This window comes from Antechinus flavipes, chromosome 4 (genome assembly GCF_016432865.1).
Source record: "Antechinus flavipes isolate AdamAnt ecotype Samford, QLD, Australia chromosome 4, AdamAnt_v2, whole genome shotgun sequence".
NCBI lineage: Eukaryota > Metazoa > Chordata > Mammalia > Dasyuromorphia > Dasyuridae > Antechinus > Antechinus flavipes.
Genome location: NC_067401.1, coordinates 219,494,799 through 219,516,143, shown reverse-complemented (window position 1 = coordinate 219,516,143; position 21,345 = coordinate 219,494,799). Strand labels below are relative to the sequence as shown.

At 37.3% G+C, this 21,345-nt stretch overlaps 1 protein-coding gene across 4 annotated transcripts in view; it reads left to right on the top strand.

Annotated features, from left to right (window-relative positions):
- The first annotated feature begins 11,813 nt into the window (after positions 1-11,813).
- GCLC (glutamate-cysteine ligase catalytic subunit) overlaps positions 11,814-21,345 on the top strand; it is a 74,600-nt gene continuing 65,068 nt past the window's right edge. For all 4 annotated transcript variants that reach the window (XM_051997162.1, XM_051997163.1, XM_051997164.1 and 1 more), the window contains exon 1: positions 11,814-11,967. In XM_051997162.1, the coding sequence (XP_051853122.1) occupies positions 11,818-11,967 (150 nt within the window). In that variant the 5' untranslated portion in view covers positions 11,814-11,817. The remainder of the gene's footprint in view (positions 11,968-21,345) is intronic.

Sequence of the window (21,345 nt, the reverse complement as noted above, 5' to 3'; positions counted from 1 at the left end):
GAGGGGTTGACTGGCTTCTTCACCTTTGGAAGACCTAACTTCAATCTCAGTTGTGACATTTACTTTTGAACCTTAGGTAAATCAATCCATTTCTCTTAGTTTTGGTTTCCTCGCGTACAAAATGAAAGTAATAATTCTTTCACTATCCACTACTGTGTTGTGAAGAAAGAGCTTTATAACTTTCTGTACGATGTAGATTTGATGTTATGTGAATTATTGTTCTATAAGAAACGATCGGCAGGATGATTTTGGAAAGGCCTGGAGAGACTTAAATGAATTGATGCTAAGTGAAATGAGCAGAACCAGGAGATCATTGTACCTAGCAAGGACAAGATTATACAATGATCAATTCTGATGGACGTGGCTCTTTTCAACACTGAGATGATTCAGGCCAGTTCCAATGATCTTGTGATAAAGAGAACCACCTACACGAAGATAAAGAACTGTGGGAACTGAGTATGGATCACAACTTTTTTGTTGTTGTTTGCTTGGATTTTGTTTTCTTTCTCATTTTTTTCCTTCTTGATCTGATTTTTCTTGCGTAGCATAATTGTAAAAATTGTAAAAAAAAAAAAAAAAAGGATTGTACATGTTTATCATATATTGGATTACTTACCATGTAGGAGAGGGGGTGGGGGGAAGGAAAATTTGGAACACAAGGTTTTGCATTACCCATGCATATATATGTCTTAAAAATAAAAAAGCTTTAATAAAGAAAAAACACTGGGAAAATTAAATTAAATTAAAATTTTTAAAAAAGAAAGCCTCAAAAAAAAAAAGATATAGATTTGAATTGTTTGACTTTGCTATTGAATCATTTTAGTCATGTCCAATTTTTCACAACTCCATTTTGGGGTTTTCTTGGCAAAGATACTGGAGTGGTTTGCCATTCCCTTCTCCAGTTCATTTTACAGATGAGAAAACTAAAATGAAGAGGGTAAAATAATTTGACCAGGATCACATTTGTCTGAGGTCATCTCTGAACTCAGATCTTCTTAAGTTCAGGTCTGACTCTCTCTCCACTCCAGTATCTAGCTGCAAATTGTTTGACTACTATCTCTTAAATAAAAATGATAACTAACATGTGGCTGAATTCAGATAAAACTGAAATCTTGATCACAGAAAACATGACCAAACATACTTCTCCAGTAGCATGCTAGTTCTGTAGTTAGTTCAAATACTATTCCACTGTGGGTAAGTCACTTTAATCTGTCTGCTTCAATTTCCTCAATTGTAAAGGGGGAATAAAAGCAGCACCTACCCCCTCAGGGTTGTTGTGAGAACCAAAGGAGATAATAATTGTATCCTAGCACATCGGAAGCACTAATAAATGTTAGCTATTATTATTATTATTATTATTTAATAAATGCTTATTCCCTTTTATGCTTATTGGAGTTTGACTTCAGTGAGATTTTTAATGATTTAAAATTTACAATACTAAATTACAACCTAAATGGCAAAATGGAGGTATTAAAATGATGATAACTATACATTTAAAAAAATCTTTAGAAATCGACATATTGATTTTGCTTTTCACATTTTTTAGAACTTAGTCTACCCCAAGCAGAAGTACCCAACACTGTACATACCTTTAATATTTAGAGATATTTGTGATTAGCACTTTCTCTCTTTGTTCTCTGTCTGTCTGTCTCTCTTCTCTCTCTCTTTCTCTCTCTCCCTCCTTTCTTTCTCTCTCTCTTTTTCTGAGGCAATTAGGGTTAAGTGACTTGCTCGGGGTCTCACAGTTGGTGCTCTATCCACTGCCACCTAACTGCCACTAGTTTCTCTTATCTAAGAATGATTTGAGACTTTTGACAATCCAGGGACATTATCTTATCTGGAATGCTATTAACATACCAAAGAAGCCTAATTGAGATGAAAGGGAAGGAATGTAAGTGCATTGCAGAGAAGAACAGAAAAAACAGATGTGAAACTTTGTAAAAGTCAATACTTTCCAAAAAACAAAACAAAACAAAACTAGGTCCTTATGTTTACATTAATCACACATTTTCAGATCAGTGCTTGAATTTCACATTATTAGGACCTACTTCCCAAGCTTGTTAAATGAGACCAAGTATTTTGCAAACTTCAAAGCATTTTATGAATACTAGTTATTATTACTGTTAGCATTTGAGTTACTCACAATATGCATCAAAATAATAAAAATGACTGGGTAAACTTTATCTTTTCCAAGTTTCAAACTACTAGATACTGGGATAATCTTCCCTTAGAAGGGAAAATTCCTACTTCACAAGATATTTCATGTCACAGATGTGAAAAAAGACCTGAAGCATTCCACCTTCTTTAAGATCTAGGGACAACTAAGTGGTACAGTAGATAATAATAGTGTCTATCTCCCGGATTTATTATCATCAGCATTCTACAGTTGAGGAAAATGAGGCAAAGAAAGGTTAAGTGACTATACCATTAGTATCTGAGGTCTTCCCGACTCCAAATGTTCTGTTGTACCACCTAGCTATCTCAGATCCTGGGAAAGGTGGAATGCTTGGGGTATTTTTTTTTTTTTTCCTGCTCTGTAATTTGAAATAAGAGAAGATTTAGAAGTGATGTAGGAAGTCATAATAATAGCACTTATTTCCCAGGATAGGGGCAGCTACGTGGCTGAGTGGATAGAATGCGGCTAGGAGCCAAGAAGACATCTTCCTGAGTTCAAATCTGACCTGTGACTCTAGCCAAATCATTTAATCCTATTTGTCTCAGTTTCCTCATCTGTCAAATGAACTAGAGAAGGAAATGGCAAACCACGCCAACATCTTTGCAAAAAACAAAACAAAACAAACAAAAAACAAATGGAGTCACAAAGAGTCAGACACGACTGAAAAAAACGATACTACAATTAAAAAAAAAATCTCAGGATTATTGTGAGGATCAAATGAGATAATAATTGTAAGACACTTATTTAGCACAATACCTGGGACATAGCAGCTTATTAAATGGTTGTTGATTAATTGACGCCTTCCCCAACCCCTCTAAAGTCCAGTGCCTTCTCTCTATATATTATTTCCTATTATGTATGTAACTTGCTTTGAATACTGTGTATTAGCTTGCATGCTGTGTCCCCCTTTAACACATTGAGCTCCATCTTTTTCTCTTTTGTATTTCCAAGGCTTAGTTAGCATTGTACTAAGTAGATTTTTGATAAAATGTTGATGGAATGGAATTGATCGATATTTAGGAACACACGTGTATATATAGCTTCTTCCACTGATTATCACTTGCATATCTCTGTGTTTAGTGAATTCAGTGCAAAGGGACTGGGACTTTTTCAACTGATTTAGGAAAGGAATACATTTTCTGGCAGAAAAAATTTACAAAGTGGCCCTCTCTCAGCTCACCTCTCCACTCCCTTCATCTACTTAACTCGGGGATCCGACTTCCTTAAAAGAGAGCAACGACCCATATCTGCATATGCACATTTAAAAGGAGAAGGGGAGAGTCTGTGTGTTTATAAAAGCCTTGCCTTCCAGGTGGTCGGCTGCCCAACCCAGCTTCGGGGGAAGGCTTGGGGAGGAGGAGAAGGACATGACAGACAGCCCTGGGGGGCTGGGAGGCAGGTGCCACCTCGGAGCTGGGAGTCTCGGCGGCAGCTGCGGCGGACTTTGCTCCCCCGGCCGCAACCTACAGCGCTGCACTCTCACCCCAGCCTCCCGAAGAAAGTGCTGAGTCACCGCGGGAAGGGAAAAAGGGGGAGGGAAGAAAAGGGGGGCGGTCCGGGAAGGGGGCGGGGTTTAGGGGCAGTCACATGCTACGCTGTGGATAACAACAACCGGCCGGGCATGGAGCGCCGCTTTAGCCGCCCCTCGCTGGCTTCCGACTTGCGACCAAAACCTGTTCCCTGAGCATGCTCAGCTCGGCTGCCGGAGCCTCCTGGCGGACATCGGCGCTGCATTCCAGTGAGCCGGGTTTTAGCGGCGGCCAGAGAGGGAGGAAAGACTATAGACGCTCTCCTCTGGACTCATCTAATAGGATAGTGACCTGAACGTGGACTGTGTGGTCAAGATTTATTCGGTTCAAGTTCTTGGACCCAGGGAATTTTTTAGGTGGAGAGAAGAATGGGAAATTTGGAAAACCATCCTTGATGGGAGAATAAAAGATGTTGTATTGATTTTAATTTAACCTTTCCAGGTTTCTTCTAGACAGTCCTGCCTCATTTTCCTCTTCTGTCAAATGGGGATAATTAATCAAAAGCCTATATCATAGTCTCTGCTAGGAATCGTGCTATACCACCTACTTCATAAGGAATGTATATAAATTGGAATACCTAAATATTAAGGTTTGCAAAAGGAAAGGCCCCAGCATCAAAAGAGATAAAGAAAGGCTTCCTGTGGAAGGTAAATTTTAGCTAGGAAAGATTTGAACTTAAATAAGTTAAGCTTTTTATAGTTTAAAACTGCACCAGGAATTTTGGAACATTCCATGTGACAGTAGGATTATAATTATTCTATTCCAAATAACCTAATAAAGATAGAAATTATTAAAAATCTGTTATAGTGTAGAATTTCTCTGGATCTTATTTTCCCCATCTGTCAAATGGAGGAGTTGAATTGGATCCAGGACTTAAAATCAATCTCTCTTTACGTTCTTCTGGTTTATTCAAACAGTGAGTGAGGGAAGGGTGGATTAACTAGTATTTCAACTACTTTCTCCCATCGGCTCTTTGCAAAGTGGCAAATAAGTATCACTGAGAGATACCTCCAGGCATAGACTCAAATCTGTATGATTTAGATTTAAAGTTCAAATGAACTCGAATTCATCTAGCCCAAAGTTTCTTAAACTGTGGGTCTTGACCTCAGATGGAGTTGTGTAACTAAATATGGGGGAGGAGGGGTCACGAAAAATTTGGCTACAGTAAAAGGTTTTTAAACACAGCGACCAAAAATTAATTCAAAGTCAAATGCATAATGAATCCAAGACGTTTGTCAGTGTTTGCCCAAATTGCAGCTGTGGTTCCAAACATACAACATGTGAACTTTGCTCTAGGAGTGCAAGAACACTGCCAGAAACACCTCAGCTCAGATTTCAGACAAGGTCATGTAAAAATTTCTAGGGCAAAAAGGGATCTAGTGGAAAAGGTTTAAGAAACCCTGATTTAACCCACAACCCACCATCTTCTTTGTAAATGAGGAAGCAGGCTGAATGTAACACAGGTGATAAACCCCAGGGAAGCTGCGTTTCCTAGAAGGTTCACAAAGTGAGACCAAAGTGTTATTGAGCATTGTGAAAGTTTAGTAATAAGAGAAATAGAATGTATCACCATCCTTCTAATCACCAGGCAAGAAACATTGATATCATCCTTAACTCTTCACTCCCTTACCCTATAAGTAATCAGCTGCCAAATCCTATGGCTTCTTCTTCCTCATATCTCTTATAGATGAAGCTACCTCTTTCCTCTGACATTATCACCATTGTGGTGCAATATTGCAATTATTTGCTAGTTGGTCACTACCTTGTCTCTCCCTAGTCCAATCTATTTTCCATCCAGCCATCAATTGATTTTCCTAAAGTACAGGTTTGGCCATGTCCTTCCCCTTCCCCTTAGTCAATAAACTCCAATGGCTTCCCATTACCTTTATGATCAAATATAAAATCCTTTCTTTGTTCTGTGTTTAAAGCTTTTTATAACATAGCCTTTCCTATCTTCCCAGTCTTCTTATATGTTATTTGTCTATATCTATTCTGCAGTTCAGTGACTTTGGCCTCCTAGTTGTTCCTTACCCAAAATATTTCATCTCCTGATTCTCTGCAAGAATTTTTACTAACTGTCCCCCACACTTGTATTTCTCAACTCCTCATCTCTATCTCATGCTTTCTAGGTCTTCCTTCAAATTGCAGATAAAATCCCACCTTTAAAGGCAGCCTTTCCAAAAATCCTAGTACCTTCCTTCTGTTGAATATATGTCATATTTGTACAGGATATAAATATACATGATTTAAATATACACATATTTATGTACACACACACATATTTGCATGTATATATCTTGTTTGTAAACAGTTTTCATGTCTGAGTTCTTTCAGAACAAAAATAAGTTTTCACTTATCACAAAGTGCCAGGTACATAGTAGTATCTTAATAAATTACTACTGAATAAACTTGACTAGAAAAATAGTGATAGATGTTTTAGCCCAAAAAAAGAATATCAAGAAGTGAAGAACCAACTGCAAAAGTAGTCAATGAAAAATACTGATAGTGCTTCAAGGCTGCCATTTTTTTTCCCTATTGACTAGTCAAGCTGCTAAAACTCAGGCAGCCAAATGAAGCATCAGAAGATACAATTGTATCTTCTAACACATAATGACTAATGTACATAATGCCTACAAGAATATCAATGAAAAGTGCATTTTAATGACCAGTCTTGGTCCTAGAGAACAAATAATTGAACATATCTGCCTTCTTTCGAAAGAGAAATGGAAGATTAAAGGACATAGTTTATACAGTGTCCGAGAATCATGGAATCAATTATTTTTGTTTAATTGTTTTTCTCTATTACAAAGGAGGACTACCTTGAGGTAGGGAAGCACAACCATGAATAACCGATATACAAACAGATGACACCAAAACAATTAAAAATAATTGTCTTTTTAAAAAATGTATTTCTGGGGCAGCTAGGTGGTGTAGTGGATAGAGCACTAGCCCTGAAATCAGGAGGACCTGAGTTCAAATCTGTCTTCAGACACTTAACATTTCCTAGCTGTATGACCCTGGGTAAGTTACTTAACCCCAATTGCCTCAGCAAAAGGAAAAAAAAAAGTATTTCCTCCACTTATTGAGAAGGCATAAAATGTAATATCCATTTACATATGAAGCCACCAAAACATATTTCACCATTTGTCATATTGCTGGGGAAGGGAGGTTATAGAAAGCAAGGAAAAGAAAGTGAAAGAAAAATTTGCTTCAATGTGCACTCAGAGTTCATCAGTTTTCTGTCTGAAGATAGCATTTTTCATCATGAATCCTTTGGACTTGTCTTATATGATTGTATTGATAGATCATTGTATTGAGCAGAGAAGGTAAGTCTTTCACAGTTGATCATCATTGTCATATTGCTATGCAATGTCTTCCTGGTTCTACTCACTTCATTTTACATTAACTTGCATAAGTATTCCCAGGTTTTTCCAAGGCTATCCCCCTCACCATTTCCATCATAATCACATATCACATCTTGTTCAGCCATTTCCTAATCGATGGGCATTCCATCAGTTCCAATTTCTTTGCTGTGACAGACAAAAAGAACAGAGTTAAGTATTTTTTTGTACATATGGGTCCTTTTCCTTTTTCTTTGATCTTTTTGGGGTATAGACCAAGTAGTGATATTTCTGTATCATAAAATAAAAATAACTTTCTAGAAGACAAAGCATATAATAAATTTCCAGGTTGCCAGCTGACTCCTTTTTCAGATACTTCCAAAGTTCCTAGGATTAACTGAGTATACTGTGACAACATTACTTGAGAAAGGTGGGATGGGAGAAGGAGGTTGATAGGGTAACAAGTGGAGGAAGGTCCTGTTCTTTGGGTTTGGATCAGGCCTTATCAGCCATTCCTTCACTTAATAAATATTTATTAAGTTCCTTCTTTGTCCAGAATATCGGGTTGACTCAGGGAGAAATAAAAAGTTTAGATAATGTACTGTACAATCCTTTCACTCAAGGAGTCTATAGATAACTACAATATACAACATTACAGTGATAATTTATCAGAAATTTGCAAAAAAAAAAAAAAAAAGAAAATGATATGCAAGAATAATGAGGTTAGAATGTCATCTCTCTCCTGAATCGTGTTTACTTTGAGTTCTAAGTCCTATAAAAGCTTAAAATATATCTCTTAATCTTAAAGTTTAAAATTAGCTTCAGCTTCCTCATCCGTTAAAAAAAAACTAACATAATTCATTGGATTACTCTGAGGAGAAAATGCAATTTACATATTTAAAGTATTTTGAAAAGTATAAAGTGCTTTGTAAATGTAAATGTAATATATAATATAAAATAAAATATAAATATACCATGTACAAATATTGGAATATGTGAGGAATTTTCTCCATTAATCTAAGATATTTAGATGTTTCCTTAAAGAGACTAAGGGTAGTGTTGTTGTTTTTTTCCCCTCATATTGAAATTCAGTGTCAGAAGTAGGATTTGGAATGGGAAATTAAAAGAATGGTTATCAATTTGGGGAATAAACTAAACAAATTATGGTATGTGAATTTGATGTAACACTATTGTACTACAAAAAATTAAGGGGAATGGCTTCGGAATAACCTAAAAAGATTTGTATGAACTGAAATAAAATGACATGAACAAAACCAGGAGAAAAATTAATAACACAATAAACAACTTCGAAAGATTTAAGAATTTCCATCAACTCAGAGATCAATTCTGATTCTAGAGGATTCATGATGAGTCACACTATTCACCTCTAGAAAGAGAGGTGATGGATTCAAAATGTAGATTGAGACATATTTGGGGGGAAATATAGTCGATGCAGGAATTGTTTTGTTTTACTATATATATTTGCAATAGGAATTTTGTTTTTTACTGCTTTCTCAAAGGAGGAAAGTAGGAGAGAGAGAAAGCAAGAGTTTCATTGAAAACAAAAAGAAAATTTCTGTTGTTAATTCACTCAACATATATTTATGGATTGCTCAATATGTGGTTTGAATTGTACAAGATGTTCTTGGAGAAGTAAAAAATTATAGCATTAAGTATTCACCCTTTATTCTCCCCAATACTAAATTGAGAGAAGGCAAGATGGGACATTTGTGCTCTCTCCATGTGTTAATAAATTTGACCATTTATAATAATACATGCAACTTGAGTAATCATAAAATGAATACTTGCTTTACAAAGGGAGTGAAATTTTCTAATGCTGAAAATATGCGCACTTCAGGAAAAAAAAAGCAAAGGTCCTTATTGCAACTCTTTCCCCATGTTGGACCTTTAAGCAATTATCCTAGAACGGCCTTGATCTCATATAATCATATCTGTTATTTCTTTTTCCTATGGGAATATTAGGATGATAACTGAGAGCCAAAATAGAATTGATCTGAGTTAGAAGATCCCACGAGACCACCAAAACCCAGATGTAAATCAGATTTATAATTTTAGAGATCATAGAAAAACTGAGACATTAAGGTGATCACTTTAATCATCTTTGGAGTTAATTGCCTAATATACAAATAACAAATATATTTTCTCATTTGAGATGTAGACCAGAAGACTTTTACATATCTTTGGTTGGCCTAACTGCCACCTACTAAGCCTCTGGCTCAGAGAAATAAGCCTATACACTTTTATACTCCTACAAAGTTAAGTTTTATCCAAGTAAAAATATTTCAAACTCCAGAGGGTCCACAGGATCTACAAAAATTTTATATTGAAATAGATAGTCTGGTCTCCATCAAAATTATCTACCTAGTACTCTTCCCACTCCCCTTTGGGTGAAGGGGTTGATTTAAGGAGCCTGTAACAATCCAGGTATCTCTCATCTTCTTAAAGTAACCACAATACTTACAAATTAGGGAACATTTTCAAGTTCTGACCATAAATCATTCTAAATATCTGTCATCTTTGGATGAATGATTGATTATTTTTCAAGGAAATTAGGTATGAGTCATGGAGTGAAAAAGACCTGACTTTAACTCCTGCCCCAAATATTTACCACCTAGCTAATCTTGGGCATGTCACTTTATTTCCATCAGTTTACATAAGTATTAGCCAGCATCACTGAGGGCAGAGCCTTTGCTCTACTTGAACGACTCCACCAATGATGGTAGCCATGGAATTGGGGGAAATGGCACTAATATAACACAAAGTCCATGTCACCAAAAGTTGTAATATGAAGAATATTCTTAAACAAGAGAGAACATGTGAATATTACTGAGCCACAAGAAATGGTAAAGATGGAAGAACACACAATGACTATAATATAAATAAAAAGAACCCCAACAAAAAGAAATAGAGCTCTGGGTAATTTTAATTATTAATCTTGGCCCTGAGAAAAAAAGGTGCTTTATTCTTTGTTACAAGGAGTGAATCTCTAGGAAGAAAAAAAGGGAAGATATTAGAAAATAAAGATAACATGAAAATAACATCACATTAAAATATGTCTAATCATACCTCTTACTTTGGGGGTCTCTGATTTTAATTGTAGATATTCCCCTAAGGTGAAGATGGCAATACAGTCTTACTTTCTCACCTTGGTCAGTTTTTGTCCAACTCCTCCCAGAAATCTTCCATAGAGGGTACATATATTTTTAGTATACTATATACTTTACAAAGAACACTGGTTCTACAAAGAATGAGCTCAAATCTTAGCTTTGCCTTTCACTTTCTTTGTATTCTTGAGCAAATCTTAATCTCTCTGTACAGTGTCCTCATTTATAAAATTAATTAGAGACTGGATACCTCTGTCTTTTCTTCCTATGATCCCACAAACTTGTTGCATAAATTAATCTCCTGGCAAATTCATTAGCAACTTATCTAACCTTTTCCTCCAGCCCTCTATTATCTGATGGAAAGATAACTAGACCATACTAAGGAATGTGGGTTCTGTCACTTATTAGCACTCTGACTTTGGACAAGTCACTTAAATGCTCTTGGGGGAGTGTTTCCTCTCCCTCCCCCTCCACCCTCCTCCTTTTGAAACAGGTAATATTCACTTACATACCACGCACCTCCTAAGGTTGTTATGAAGACAAAATGAGTTAATGTTTGTAAATAGATTTGCAAAACTTAAAGTAAATGTCTGTTATTACTGTTATTATTATTGCAGTACATATGTTCACAGCCATCTGCAGTATGGCAGAAAGATTGAGTGAAGTCAAATTCTGGTTCTACCGCTACCTATGCAAGCTTGGCTACCTATGTGAATTCACCTCATCTGTAAAAATGAGATAAAATGAACTAGAGGGCGGAACTATGTGTAAAGGGCCTGGCACATAGTCGGTGCTATATAAATGTTAACTAGGATTAAAGCAATAATTCAAGTTCTTCCGTTTCTAGATATAGTACAATTCTCATTATACCTAATTTGCCTATGAAATATTCTAGGTTTGTTTTCTGTTTTGTTCTCAATAAATATGGATTTGCATAAATTGGATTTTTTAGAGGGTGACCTAACGTTCTTCCACGGGACAGCCCTTCCCACCCCGTTCTAGTCTATAACCCCTCCTTCTCCTTTTGAAGTCAGTTTCAGCTCCGCCCTCTTCCTCGCCTGCCCTCTTCAGGCCCCTCCCCTTCACCACCTCCCTTCCCCCGCCCCCGCCCATTCGCCCTCCCGCCGTCTTTAAAACCCGGAGGGACGGATTTTGCACTGGAGTTTTATTCTAAGCAGGGTCGGGTACTGGGCATGCTCCGCGGCGCCGCAGGTTTTGGTCACAAGTAGGAAGCGGCTTGTGCACGACAACCGGCAAAGGGGAGAGGTTGCTGTTGCAGCCGACGACGTCGGGACGCGGGACGGCTTGGAGAGGCTGCTGTGGCCGGAGAAGGAGGTGGGTAGGGCGCAAGGAAGCCACCGAAGAAAGAGAAGGAAGAAGAGAAAAAGCCTGCCCCGGAGCCTCCCTTTCTCCATTCCCTCCTTCCCTCTCGTGGGTGGTCGAACGCCGGGGTCCCATTACCTGGCCGGGAGGGGAGCCCGGGCCCGGAGCCCCAAAGCACGGAGCAGCAGCCCCATCATCCAGGAGCTGCCTGGAGAGGCGTCCGCTTTGCTTCTCTTCTCTGAGCGGCAGCCGCAGCCCGGGAAGGCGAGGAGGCGGCTGCGGCAGCAGCAGCAGCAGCAAGAGCAGCAGCACCGGGGGCAGCCATGGGACTCCTGTCCCAGGGCTCGCCGCTTAGCTGGGAAGAGACCAAGCGCCACGCGGACCATGTGCGGCGGCACGGGATCCTCCAGTTTCTGCATATCTACCACGCCGTCAAGGAGCGGCACAAAGACGTGCTCAAGTGGGGCGATGAGGTGAGAGCAGCCGAGTAACCTCGGGTGGGGTCCTTCTTTAGGGTATTGATCGCCCCCTTTACTTTAACACCCCCTTTCCCACTGCGGAGCACCTCGAGCCTGCGTCCTGCCATCTTAAGCCCCTTACCTAACCCAATTCAATGCAACAAGCATTTATTAAGCGCCTACGATATGCCTTGTACTATTCTAGATGTCTGGTTGGGGGGCGGGAGGGGAAGACACAAAAGGCAACAAAACCCAAGCCTTGCCCTGCAGGGCACAGAGACTGTGGAGAAAAGTGGTTTGTGATTCCTCGGTCCCTGGCCACTTTGGCCTCTACCACCCCTATCTACCTCTGTCCTTATCTTCTTTGTTCTGTGAAGGTGGCATCTGTTGGCTCAACTCTTCCCGGACACCTCCGAGGATAAGTAGGTGAGCCCAGCCCCTCGTCTGGCCTGTAGCATTACAGCCTCTGTTATGATCTTTTCTTGTTCATGCATGTGTGTCTAGGTGCAATAGTGAGTGTAAGTGCGTATACACTTTCCCCCCTTGAGAGTGAAGGAGGCTTGTAGGTCTTCCCCTACCGCTTCTTCTGGCCGCCTTTCCAAAACAGTTCCTTAGGGCAAGTCATGAAAGGGTTAAGCCTTCGGCTTAGCGTTAAGTTTGGTAAGGTGATTAACTTTTTCTGAATGTGAACCTCTGTGTTCGTAGTAAAAACCTTGTGATATGTAGAGATGTACTTTCTAACGGGCATTCTTAGAATTCTTCACACACTATATTAAAAATAAAAACAGATAAACACTTAGCTGGGCTTTCCTTCAGTCCCAGCAGAACTCGAGGGGAGGGGGCGGGAGCGGACCAGCTAACCCCAAGAGACAACTTTGCTATAAGCCTATCTCAGAAGTCGCCTCCTAAATACAATAAAATGGGGTCTGACTGGGCAAGTATTATCATGATGCCATGGATGCCAGGAAAGGACACTAAAGGTTATTTGATGCCATGAACCAGTTCATTTCTTTTTGACCCTTCTTGCTATCTTCATTCAATTTTGTGTCCCTTTGTGACAGAATAAATTCAGCTCTCTCCATCCACTAAAAACTTCTTCCCCTGCCTGCTTTTCTTCTTTTTTTATTAGTTTGCTATCATTTGTGTTCTGATAGAAACCGAAGTAACATTGGCTTCAGCCTTCAAAAAAGTTAAAAAAAAAAAAAACTTAGGAAAGAGGGCCCATATTTTAAGGCAGATATGACTAGATAACTTGGTTTTTCTGGAAAGATGGGGTATTTCCTACCTTTAGTCTTTAAGGTTCAGTTATAGTGCTTGTAAATATCAAGTTTGTGTGGATTTTCCTGAGATAATATTTATCTGTTAATATCAAGCGTTCTAACAGTTCATACTGTAATTTCACTTAATGACACATTTGGGAACTAATTTGGCCCTTCTTAGAAACTTGGTTGAGTTCATTTTCAATCAGTTACAAGAAGTGAATCACTTTCATAACAAACAGAACTGGTTGGCCATACTCCTTGAATTGTAAAATGTTCAAATTTGGGTTTGGAATTGAAACTATGTCTTGGAGGTGCACCACTTGAAATAATAAACCCTTTCGTTGTTTGTTTGTTTGTTTGTTTTTTAACAACCAAAATGTGAAACCTGATTTTATCAGTCTATTTGAAATGCAGCTTAGTCTACCCTTCCCCTCCCCCCCAAAAAAATTGCATTTGGCTTACTCTTTGGGGATTTTTTTTTTTTTTTTTTAATGCAAATGTTGCCTAGCTTATGTTAAAAAGGATGGTTTGGAACTCCTGCATCTCTTGTAACAACTGTTCTGGACTAAACTAAAAGATTGTAACATTTTGATGCCCCACCTACTCCAACCTTGTGAAACTGACTATTTTTGGCCAATTTGCTGCAAACCTATAGCAGTTTTAATCTTAAGAAATTTCATGTATTTATTCTTTCTGCTCTGAAGGAGAAGAAAAAGTTCATCATACTAAAGTAAGAAACATAGTTATTTGTTCTTATTTGTGTGATACTCCTTAATTGGAGTCTTGTGAGTGATTGCTGGGGAAAAACTCATATTGTTTGGTTTTTTCCCCTTTGGGTATGGAGGAGAGAGTAAATATTGGAGTAATTGGAAATACTTTTAGGAATTTTAAAAATAAGGAATATTAGCATTAGAGTATAAACAATACATAGAAGCCAAACACACTGAATTATAAATTTCTAAGCTTTCTCAAAAACAATTGCATTATACAACTTTTTTTTTTACACTATTGACGCCAATTTTGAGGAAAAAAATACCAGGGTATGGCAGATGCACTTGCAAATTGTTGATTTCACATAGTCTCTTCAGTATTCATAGTCTTCAAATTGGGAGAGAGGGAAGAGAAACTTAGATTTATGATGTTTTACCAGAAATGGCTATTCTGGCCTCTATTGACACTATCATTCCCCTTCCCTTATTCTTCTCTTCCCCTCTCCTCCCCCCCAATAATTTTTCCATTAACAAACCAATTTCATTAGCGTTGTAAGCTTAGAAATGAACATAAATAACTTCTTGAGAAGAGGGAAGAGGAGTAGAAGGAAAGTGTTTGTTTTAGTTTAATGGGCTTCTTTACTCCTTGCTAATAATATAGCTTTGTTTCAGTTTCTCTTTAAGTGATATTATTTGATGGTGGGCTTTCAGAATTGGAACTCTAGTCCACCTAACACCCTATTTATAAACCTTCCACAGCTTTTCCCTAGGGCAAAGGGTATTCTCTATTCTCTGAGACCTGTTACTAAGAGCATATTGTCTATTCCCATTTTTTTGGATTTCTTCAAGTTAGGAAACTTAGTTGAGATGAAATATGGCTTTTGTCATTTCTCTACCCCTTGGATCTAGTTCTTCCTGAAGTCAGGCAAGATTAGTTCATTCTGGGTTTTTTTTTCCCCCCTTTTTAAAAAAATGAGACAATCTTTCAATCATTGATTCTCCTCTGCTTCTCTTTTTCTTTCCCTTTCTCAGGTTAAACATGTCTCAGTTTCTTCAACCATTCTTCATGTGACCTGGTTTTTAAACCCTTTTATCTTCTTGGTCGACCTCTACTGGCCATACTCCTTCCAGTTTGTCAATATTTATAGAGTGCAGTGCCTGGTTCAGATGTTTTCATCAATGCTCTTCTGCCCATGGGTCTCTCCAACTTCCCTTCTGGGCATTTTATTATAGGGTATACCCAAAGTCCTTGTGCAATTAAGTATTTTATAGATTTTTTAAAAAATCTATCAAATGCAGTTAAGGTAATTGATTTGAATCTTTTTTTTAATGAATAAGTGGATTTGTTCTTTTTAAAAAAAAAAATTTCCCATATGGAGCAAAATAGTTTTAATGATAAAAAAAATTGGGTTATATTCTGATTAAACTAAGTCTATAACAGTGTTACAACTGTTTAACAACCTGAAAAACTAAAATATACTTATCAAAGCCTTGCTCTTTGAATGAACTTTTTGCAAGAATTTTTGGTGTGATCAGTGCCAAAGCTAAGGATAACTTCATAATATGTTCATTATGATAATTAGCATTTTCAACTTTACATGCATTTTATGCAACCTAATTCATCATCTGTTAATTCCATTATTCTTATAAAGTATAGCTCTCTAGTCCTTCTCTACTGTAACCCAATTAGGACCTATTCCTTCAAGGGTCATAGTTGTACAGTTGAATTTTTTAAAGTCAATAGAAATGGGCAGCTAAGTGGCGTAGTGGATAGAATACCAGCCTAGTCCTGAAGTCAGGAGGACCTGAGTTCAAATATGGTCTCAGACATTTAAGGCTTCCTAGCTGTGTGACCCTGGGAAAGTCACTTAACCCCAATTGCCTCAGCAAAAAAAAAAAAAAAAAAAGTCATTGGAAAGCTTTGCATTGTTTGAGGAATTGAGGGTGCTGCTATGAATAGATAAAGCTGGACCTGGAATTAGAAAGATTCAAATGCTGCCTCAGACACTTTGCAGCATGATCTTAGACAAATTACTTGCCCCCCTTTTCATCCTCAGTTACCTCATAATAATAGCATCTATCTCATGCAGTTATTTTGAGGATTAAATAAAATAATGATAAGAATCTTTGAAACTGAAAATTCTATATAAATATTAGTTTATTATCCCTATTAAATTTTATGTTAAAATGAAATCATATCCATTATTCAGTTCTCCGAAGACCTTAAAGTATGAGTTTCTCATTTTGTATATTAGTGATCCCTCCTAATCTGCACCATTCACCATTCTGATAAGAAGACCATATCTGTTTTAAAGTCACTGAAACTATGGTCAGAATATTATCTATGGCTTACACTTATTTAGAAATACATGCTAGCTGTGGAGTTAAGTTTAAAAAATTAGTGCTCATGCTCAAGAAATTCCTACTCTAGGGGGGAAAATGAAGCTTACTTAAGATATCCTTGATTGGCCAGGACAAGGAAAACATTTCTCTTCTCTTCTCTTCTCTTCTCTCTTCTCTTCTCTTCTCTTCTCTTCTCTTCTCTTCTCTTCTCTTCTCTTCTCTTCTCTTCTCTTCTCTTCTCTTCTCTTCTCTTCTCTTCTCTCTCTGTCTCTTCCTTTTTTCCTCATAAAACTAGACTAGAAACTCACATTTTCACAGTGACTGATTCTTCTTCTTCTTTTCTACTCTATTATATACTGCCCTTGATCTATATGATGGAAACATCATCATGTTTTCATGCAGTAGTTTAATTGTAGCTATTCTATATATCTTGTATGTTTATCTCATTGATCACAAATTGTAGAGAGGATGTCATAAGGTGAATATTATTCTATCTGGCAGTAGCTCAAGCAACACTTAAACCATTTCTGATGAGGAAAAACCTTATGGAAAGGGCACTTTATTTGGAATCAAGGAATCTGAACTTGAACTTAGGCTCTGCTTCTCACTTATATGGCCTTAACTTTCACTAGCTGTTGTGTCATCTGTAAAACAGAAGAATTATGTTATCAGGGGTTTTTAGTCTGGAAGCCACAAACTTGGACAAAATTGATAGAGCCTTAGACTTGAAATCAGGAAGACTTGTTTTCCTGAGTTCAAATCTAGCTTCAGACACTTTCTAGCTATATGACTCTGAGCAAGTCACTTAACTCAATTCCTCATCTGTAAAATGAACTGAAGAAAGAAATGGTAAAACAATACAAAAAAACTCCAAATGGGATCATAAAGAGTTAGATAGAACTGATTGTTTTGAGGATTATATTTCAATATAATTGGTTTCCTTTGTGGTCCTATATATTTAATTTTATGCATTTTAAAGCATTATTCTGAGGAGAGGTTTATGACATAAAGATATAAATCTTGATTGTATCCTTTGTCCAAACTATATTTATAATGCAGGGTTAAACAAGGAAGCCTTCCTAGATGGTAGTTTTTGTGGAGAAGAGAAATATTCCAAAGGTATCAAACTAGGGATAGAGGTATATGTGGAGAGAAGGCCGTGACTTGCTTGAGGTCTCTCCCAAATCTTTCCAAATACGTTTAAAATACCATTCAATTGTTGGAGTGGCAGAAACTACAAAAGATGAAGAGAAATAAATTTTTAGCCAAAGACAACTTAGAAGGTCAGCAAGAAAGGTCTGTTGCACCTGGATAAGAGTGGAGCATTATCCAGTGCAAGCTGCATCAGTGCAGATCAGGCTCTAGCAGACCAATAGCCAGGCCCAATAGCTATATCAGTAGTAGCAGCTGCTGCTTCCAAAGTAGACAGGGGTCAGTCTGATCAGAAGGAGTTTACAGGGGTCCCTTTGCTGGCACTAGAGTCCGAACTCTGTGGATTTGCCCATACTAGGATCTGGGTTCATAGTCCTGGCTAGTGGCAATCCCAGGATGAGGAGGAATTATAGAACACCAGAGTTCGTGGCCATAGTGGAACAGAGACCTTCAGCATAGTTTCAGGTCAGAAAAGTGATTGTAGTCTCTCACAGACTAGTATCCACAGGTCTGGACAATAGGAAGCACACCTTTCTTTAGATCACACCATCTTGGAAGAACCTAAAACTTACATGTCCTTAGAAGTATTTTTGAAAATAACCGCTAAAACTTGGGACAATGTGTCTTTTATCCTGGAAGCAGAACCCCACTATAACAAAGAATTACATCAAGAAATAGACTAAAAAAAATGAGGTAGTGACAATGAAGACCCAAAGCACCAACACTCAGTGTCCCCAGGAAAAAAAAATATGAATTGATCTTAGGCCATAGGAAAACTCAAAAGGAATTTTGAAATTGAGTTAGAAAAAAACTTGGGAAGAGAAATGAGTGATGTAAGAAAATCACCAAAAAAAGTCAACAAATTGGTAAAGGAAGCACAAAAAAATTACTGAAGAAGATAACATCTTAAAAAACAGAATAGGCTAAATGATAAAAGAGATACAAAAAGTTATTGAGGAGAAGAAGAATGTCTTAAAAAGCTGAATTGACAAAATGGAAAAAAAACATAAATTCAGTGAAGGAAAAAAATCCATAAGTAGAATTGGCAAATGCAAAAGAAAATGAAAAACTCACTGAAGAAAATAAGTTCTTAAATTAGAATTGAGCAAATAGAAATTAGTGACTATGAGAAATCAAGAAATTGGCACTATGGGCAGTAATTCAGTTTTAAAAATTTGGAGTTCACTCATGAGCTTGGCAGGAGAAGTTATTGGGAAGTAAAGAGACGTGAGGTTGGTGAGATAAAGAGAAGGCAGGAGGAGTGTTGGAGAGATGAAGGGAAGCTATGTTCAGTGTTGATATGGTTAACTGGTTCTGCATGAAAACAAGACGATTCCCACTGGATTTTTTTTTTTTTTTTTTTGGTAATTGTATCTATAAGGCCATAAAATTATAAATAAAAATGAATATTAATGTGATCAACTACTATTTCCCCTCTTAGCATCAAGACAAATCAGAAAATTTTATCTTCTGTACATATCATAGATAATGATTAATGTCTAATGTAATCAGGATAAATTGTTGTTAAAATCTCAGTGATGATTGGTTAATAGAAGCTGTTAATTTTAAAAGATGATTTTTCAGGCGGCTTCAAACATAGAAACAATTTATGTAAGTCAGGGATTTTGCTTTTTTTTTTTTCTTTTGGGCCTGGGGACTAATTTTCCCATAGCAACCATATTATAAATAATTATCAGGTTCCCAGAGAAACATATAACAGCCTTATTAACCCAGAATACTTCCCTAGAAGTTGACAAGCTAAAAGAATGAGGGTACAGTCTATATAGCAATATTTATTTTATATATTTTGTCTTTGTTACATGTTAATTAGTTTAAAAATATTCATTTGACCTCTTGGCTCTTTCATTTGTGAGCCATATAATCTTGGATAAGTTAACTTTTGGTTTTTTTTTCCCTCTCCCTCCACTTTTGAGGTTATAGTGGCAGCTGTAAGGGTAATGATAGTTAACATTTGCATAGCACTTAATGGGTGTAAATGCACCATGCTGAGTGCTTTATGATTATTATTTCATTTGAACCTCATAGCAACTTCACAGCAAGGTAGGTACTGTTGTTAGCCCCATTTTACAGATGGGAAAATTGAGGCAAATAAAAGTTAAATGACTTGACCAGGATCACATATCTAGTGTCTGAGGCTAGTTTGAACTCATGTGTTCCTAACTCCAGGCTTGTTGCTCTATGCTCTATCCAGTATCTGCTTGCCTGCTTTTTGGAGTATAAGAAGGTAGTATTATATTTATTAATGATAATAGTACTGATAATTTAACTATTATTAACTATAGTCTATGGGTAATGCATTGGGCATATTTTTGAGAAGACATGCATTTGAGTTTTGCCTCAGATACTTAAAAGCTGTCTAAATCTGGGCAATTTACTTAACATTTTTCAGTCAGTTTCCTTATCTGTAAAATGAGGATAATAATAGTTCAGGGGGTTGTAGTGTGACATAGTGAACATTAATGTGCTTTATTAAATCTAAAAGTAATATATAAATGCTTCTTACAACAAATGAGAGTTTCTGTGGGGAAGTGTGTGTGTGTGTGTGTGTGTGTGTGTGTGTGTGTGTGTGTGTGTACACATACATATTTATTCATTCATTTATTTAATTGAAGCCAAGATGCCAAAGAAATTCCTTTTTTTCATCCCTGTCACTTGGAAAGAATGTGACTTTTTTCCCCCAGCTGAGATTTTGTAACTTTTTATTAGAAACCTTTCTGAAATACATTGTTCATTGTCTTTCATTGGTAATTATAAAGATGACCCTATTGCATTTTTTTATTGAATGTGTATACACATACATACACACATAGTATAATTTTACATTCTTGCATTTGAATTTTTCTGTCTTCAGTGCTGTCACGATGACAAGCTGCTGTTTTCACTGTTGTCATTATACTCACTTCTCTTTTTAAAAATCCAGTTCTGAAATCACAAAATGACAGAACTTTGAGTTGGAACAGACTAGAAAGGCAAAAAGAATTTCCTATTACAACATGCCTCTCCGTGAACCTTGTGAGATAATCTTGGGACTTTTGGTCTAGATTTTTTTCTTAAGGACTGCACCTTAAACCCAAATCACTTTGGCTTTTATTGATTGGTAACTATAGCTCCCAGGCCAAGTCCAACTTAGTCATTGCTTGAGCCTTCATTGGGTCTGTGAAAATAAATAGCAATTGTTTCTGTTTTGTCTACAAAGTCTTCCCCTCCCAGACTTTTTGACTAGGTAAAAGAGGCCATTTTCTTACCTACCCTTAATCACTGAATGGACATTGCCTAAATCAAACTGAGATCTGTTAAAGATCTTAGCTTAAAAAGACCACGGTCTCCCTCTGCATCCACGGTCATCTCCAGTCTGCCTCATCTATGTCTGAGCAATGGACCCAGATGGCTCTGGAGGGGAAAATGAGGCAGGCAACCTTGCACAGCCCTTCCTTAATGAAATTCATTTCACTTGCATATCATGGCATCATCTCCTTGATGTCATGACCCTCTTGGAGAATGAAGGACAAGCAACAATTATCAGGAAGACTTTGGTGACTTCAAACCTACTTGCAGCCTCCCTTAATTGTTCCTGGTTTTTGCCTTCTAGGGCCAAGCAAAATTAGCTCAATCCTTTTACGTGAAAACTCTCAAATATTTGACTTTGTCCTATTTGTAGTTTTCTTTGTATATATTTATTTGTATGTTGTTTTCTCCATTAGATTATAAACTATTAGACGCAGGGACTTTTGAAGACTTCAGTATTGTTGTTTATTATTTTTCATTTTATTAGATTCAGCCCAATATTCTGGGTTTTCTATAAGTGCAAAAGCCAGAAAGGTTATCTGTCTAACTCAGATTAGAACATTGCCTGTTCCTTCATCCAGATTATTGACTCAAATGTCACATTGGGGCATTCCACTTGA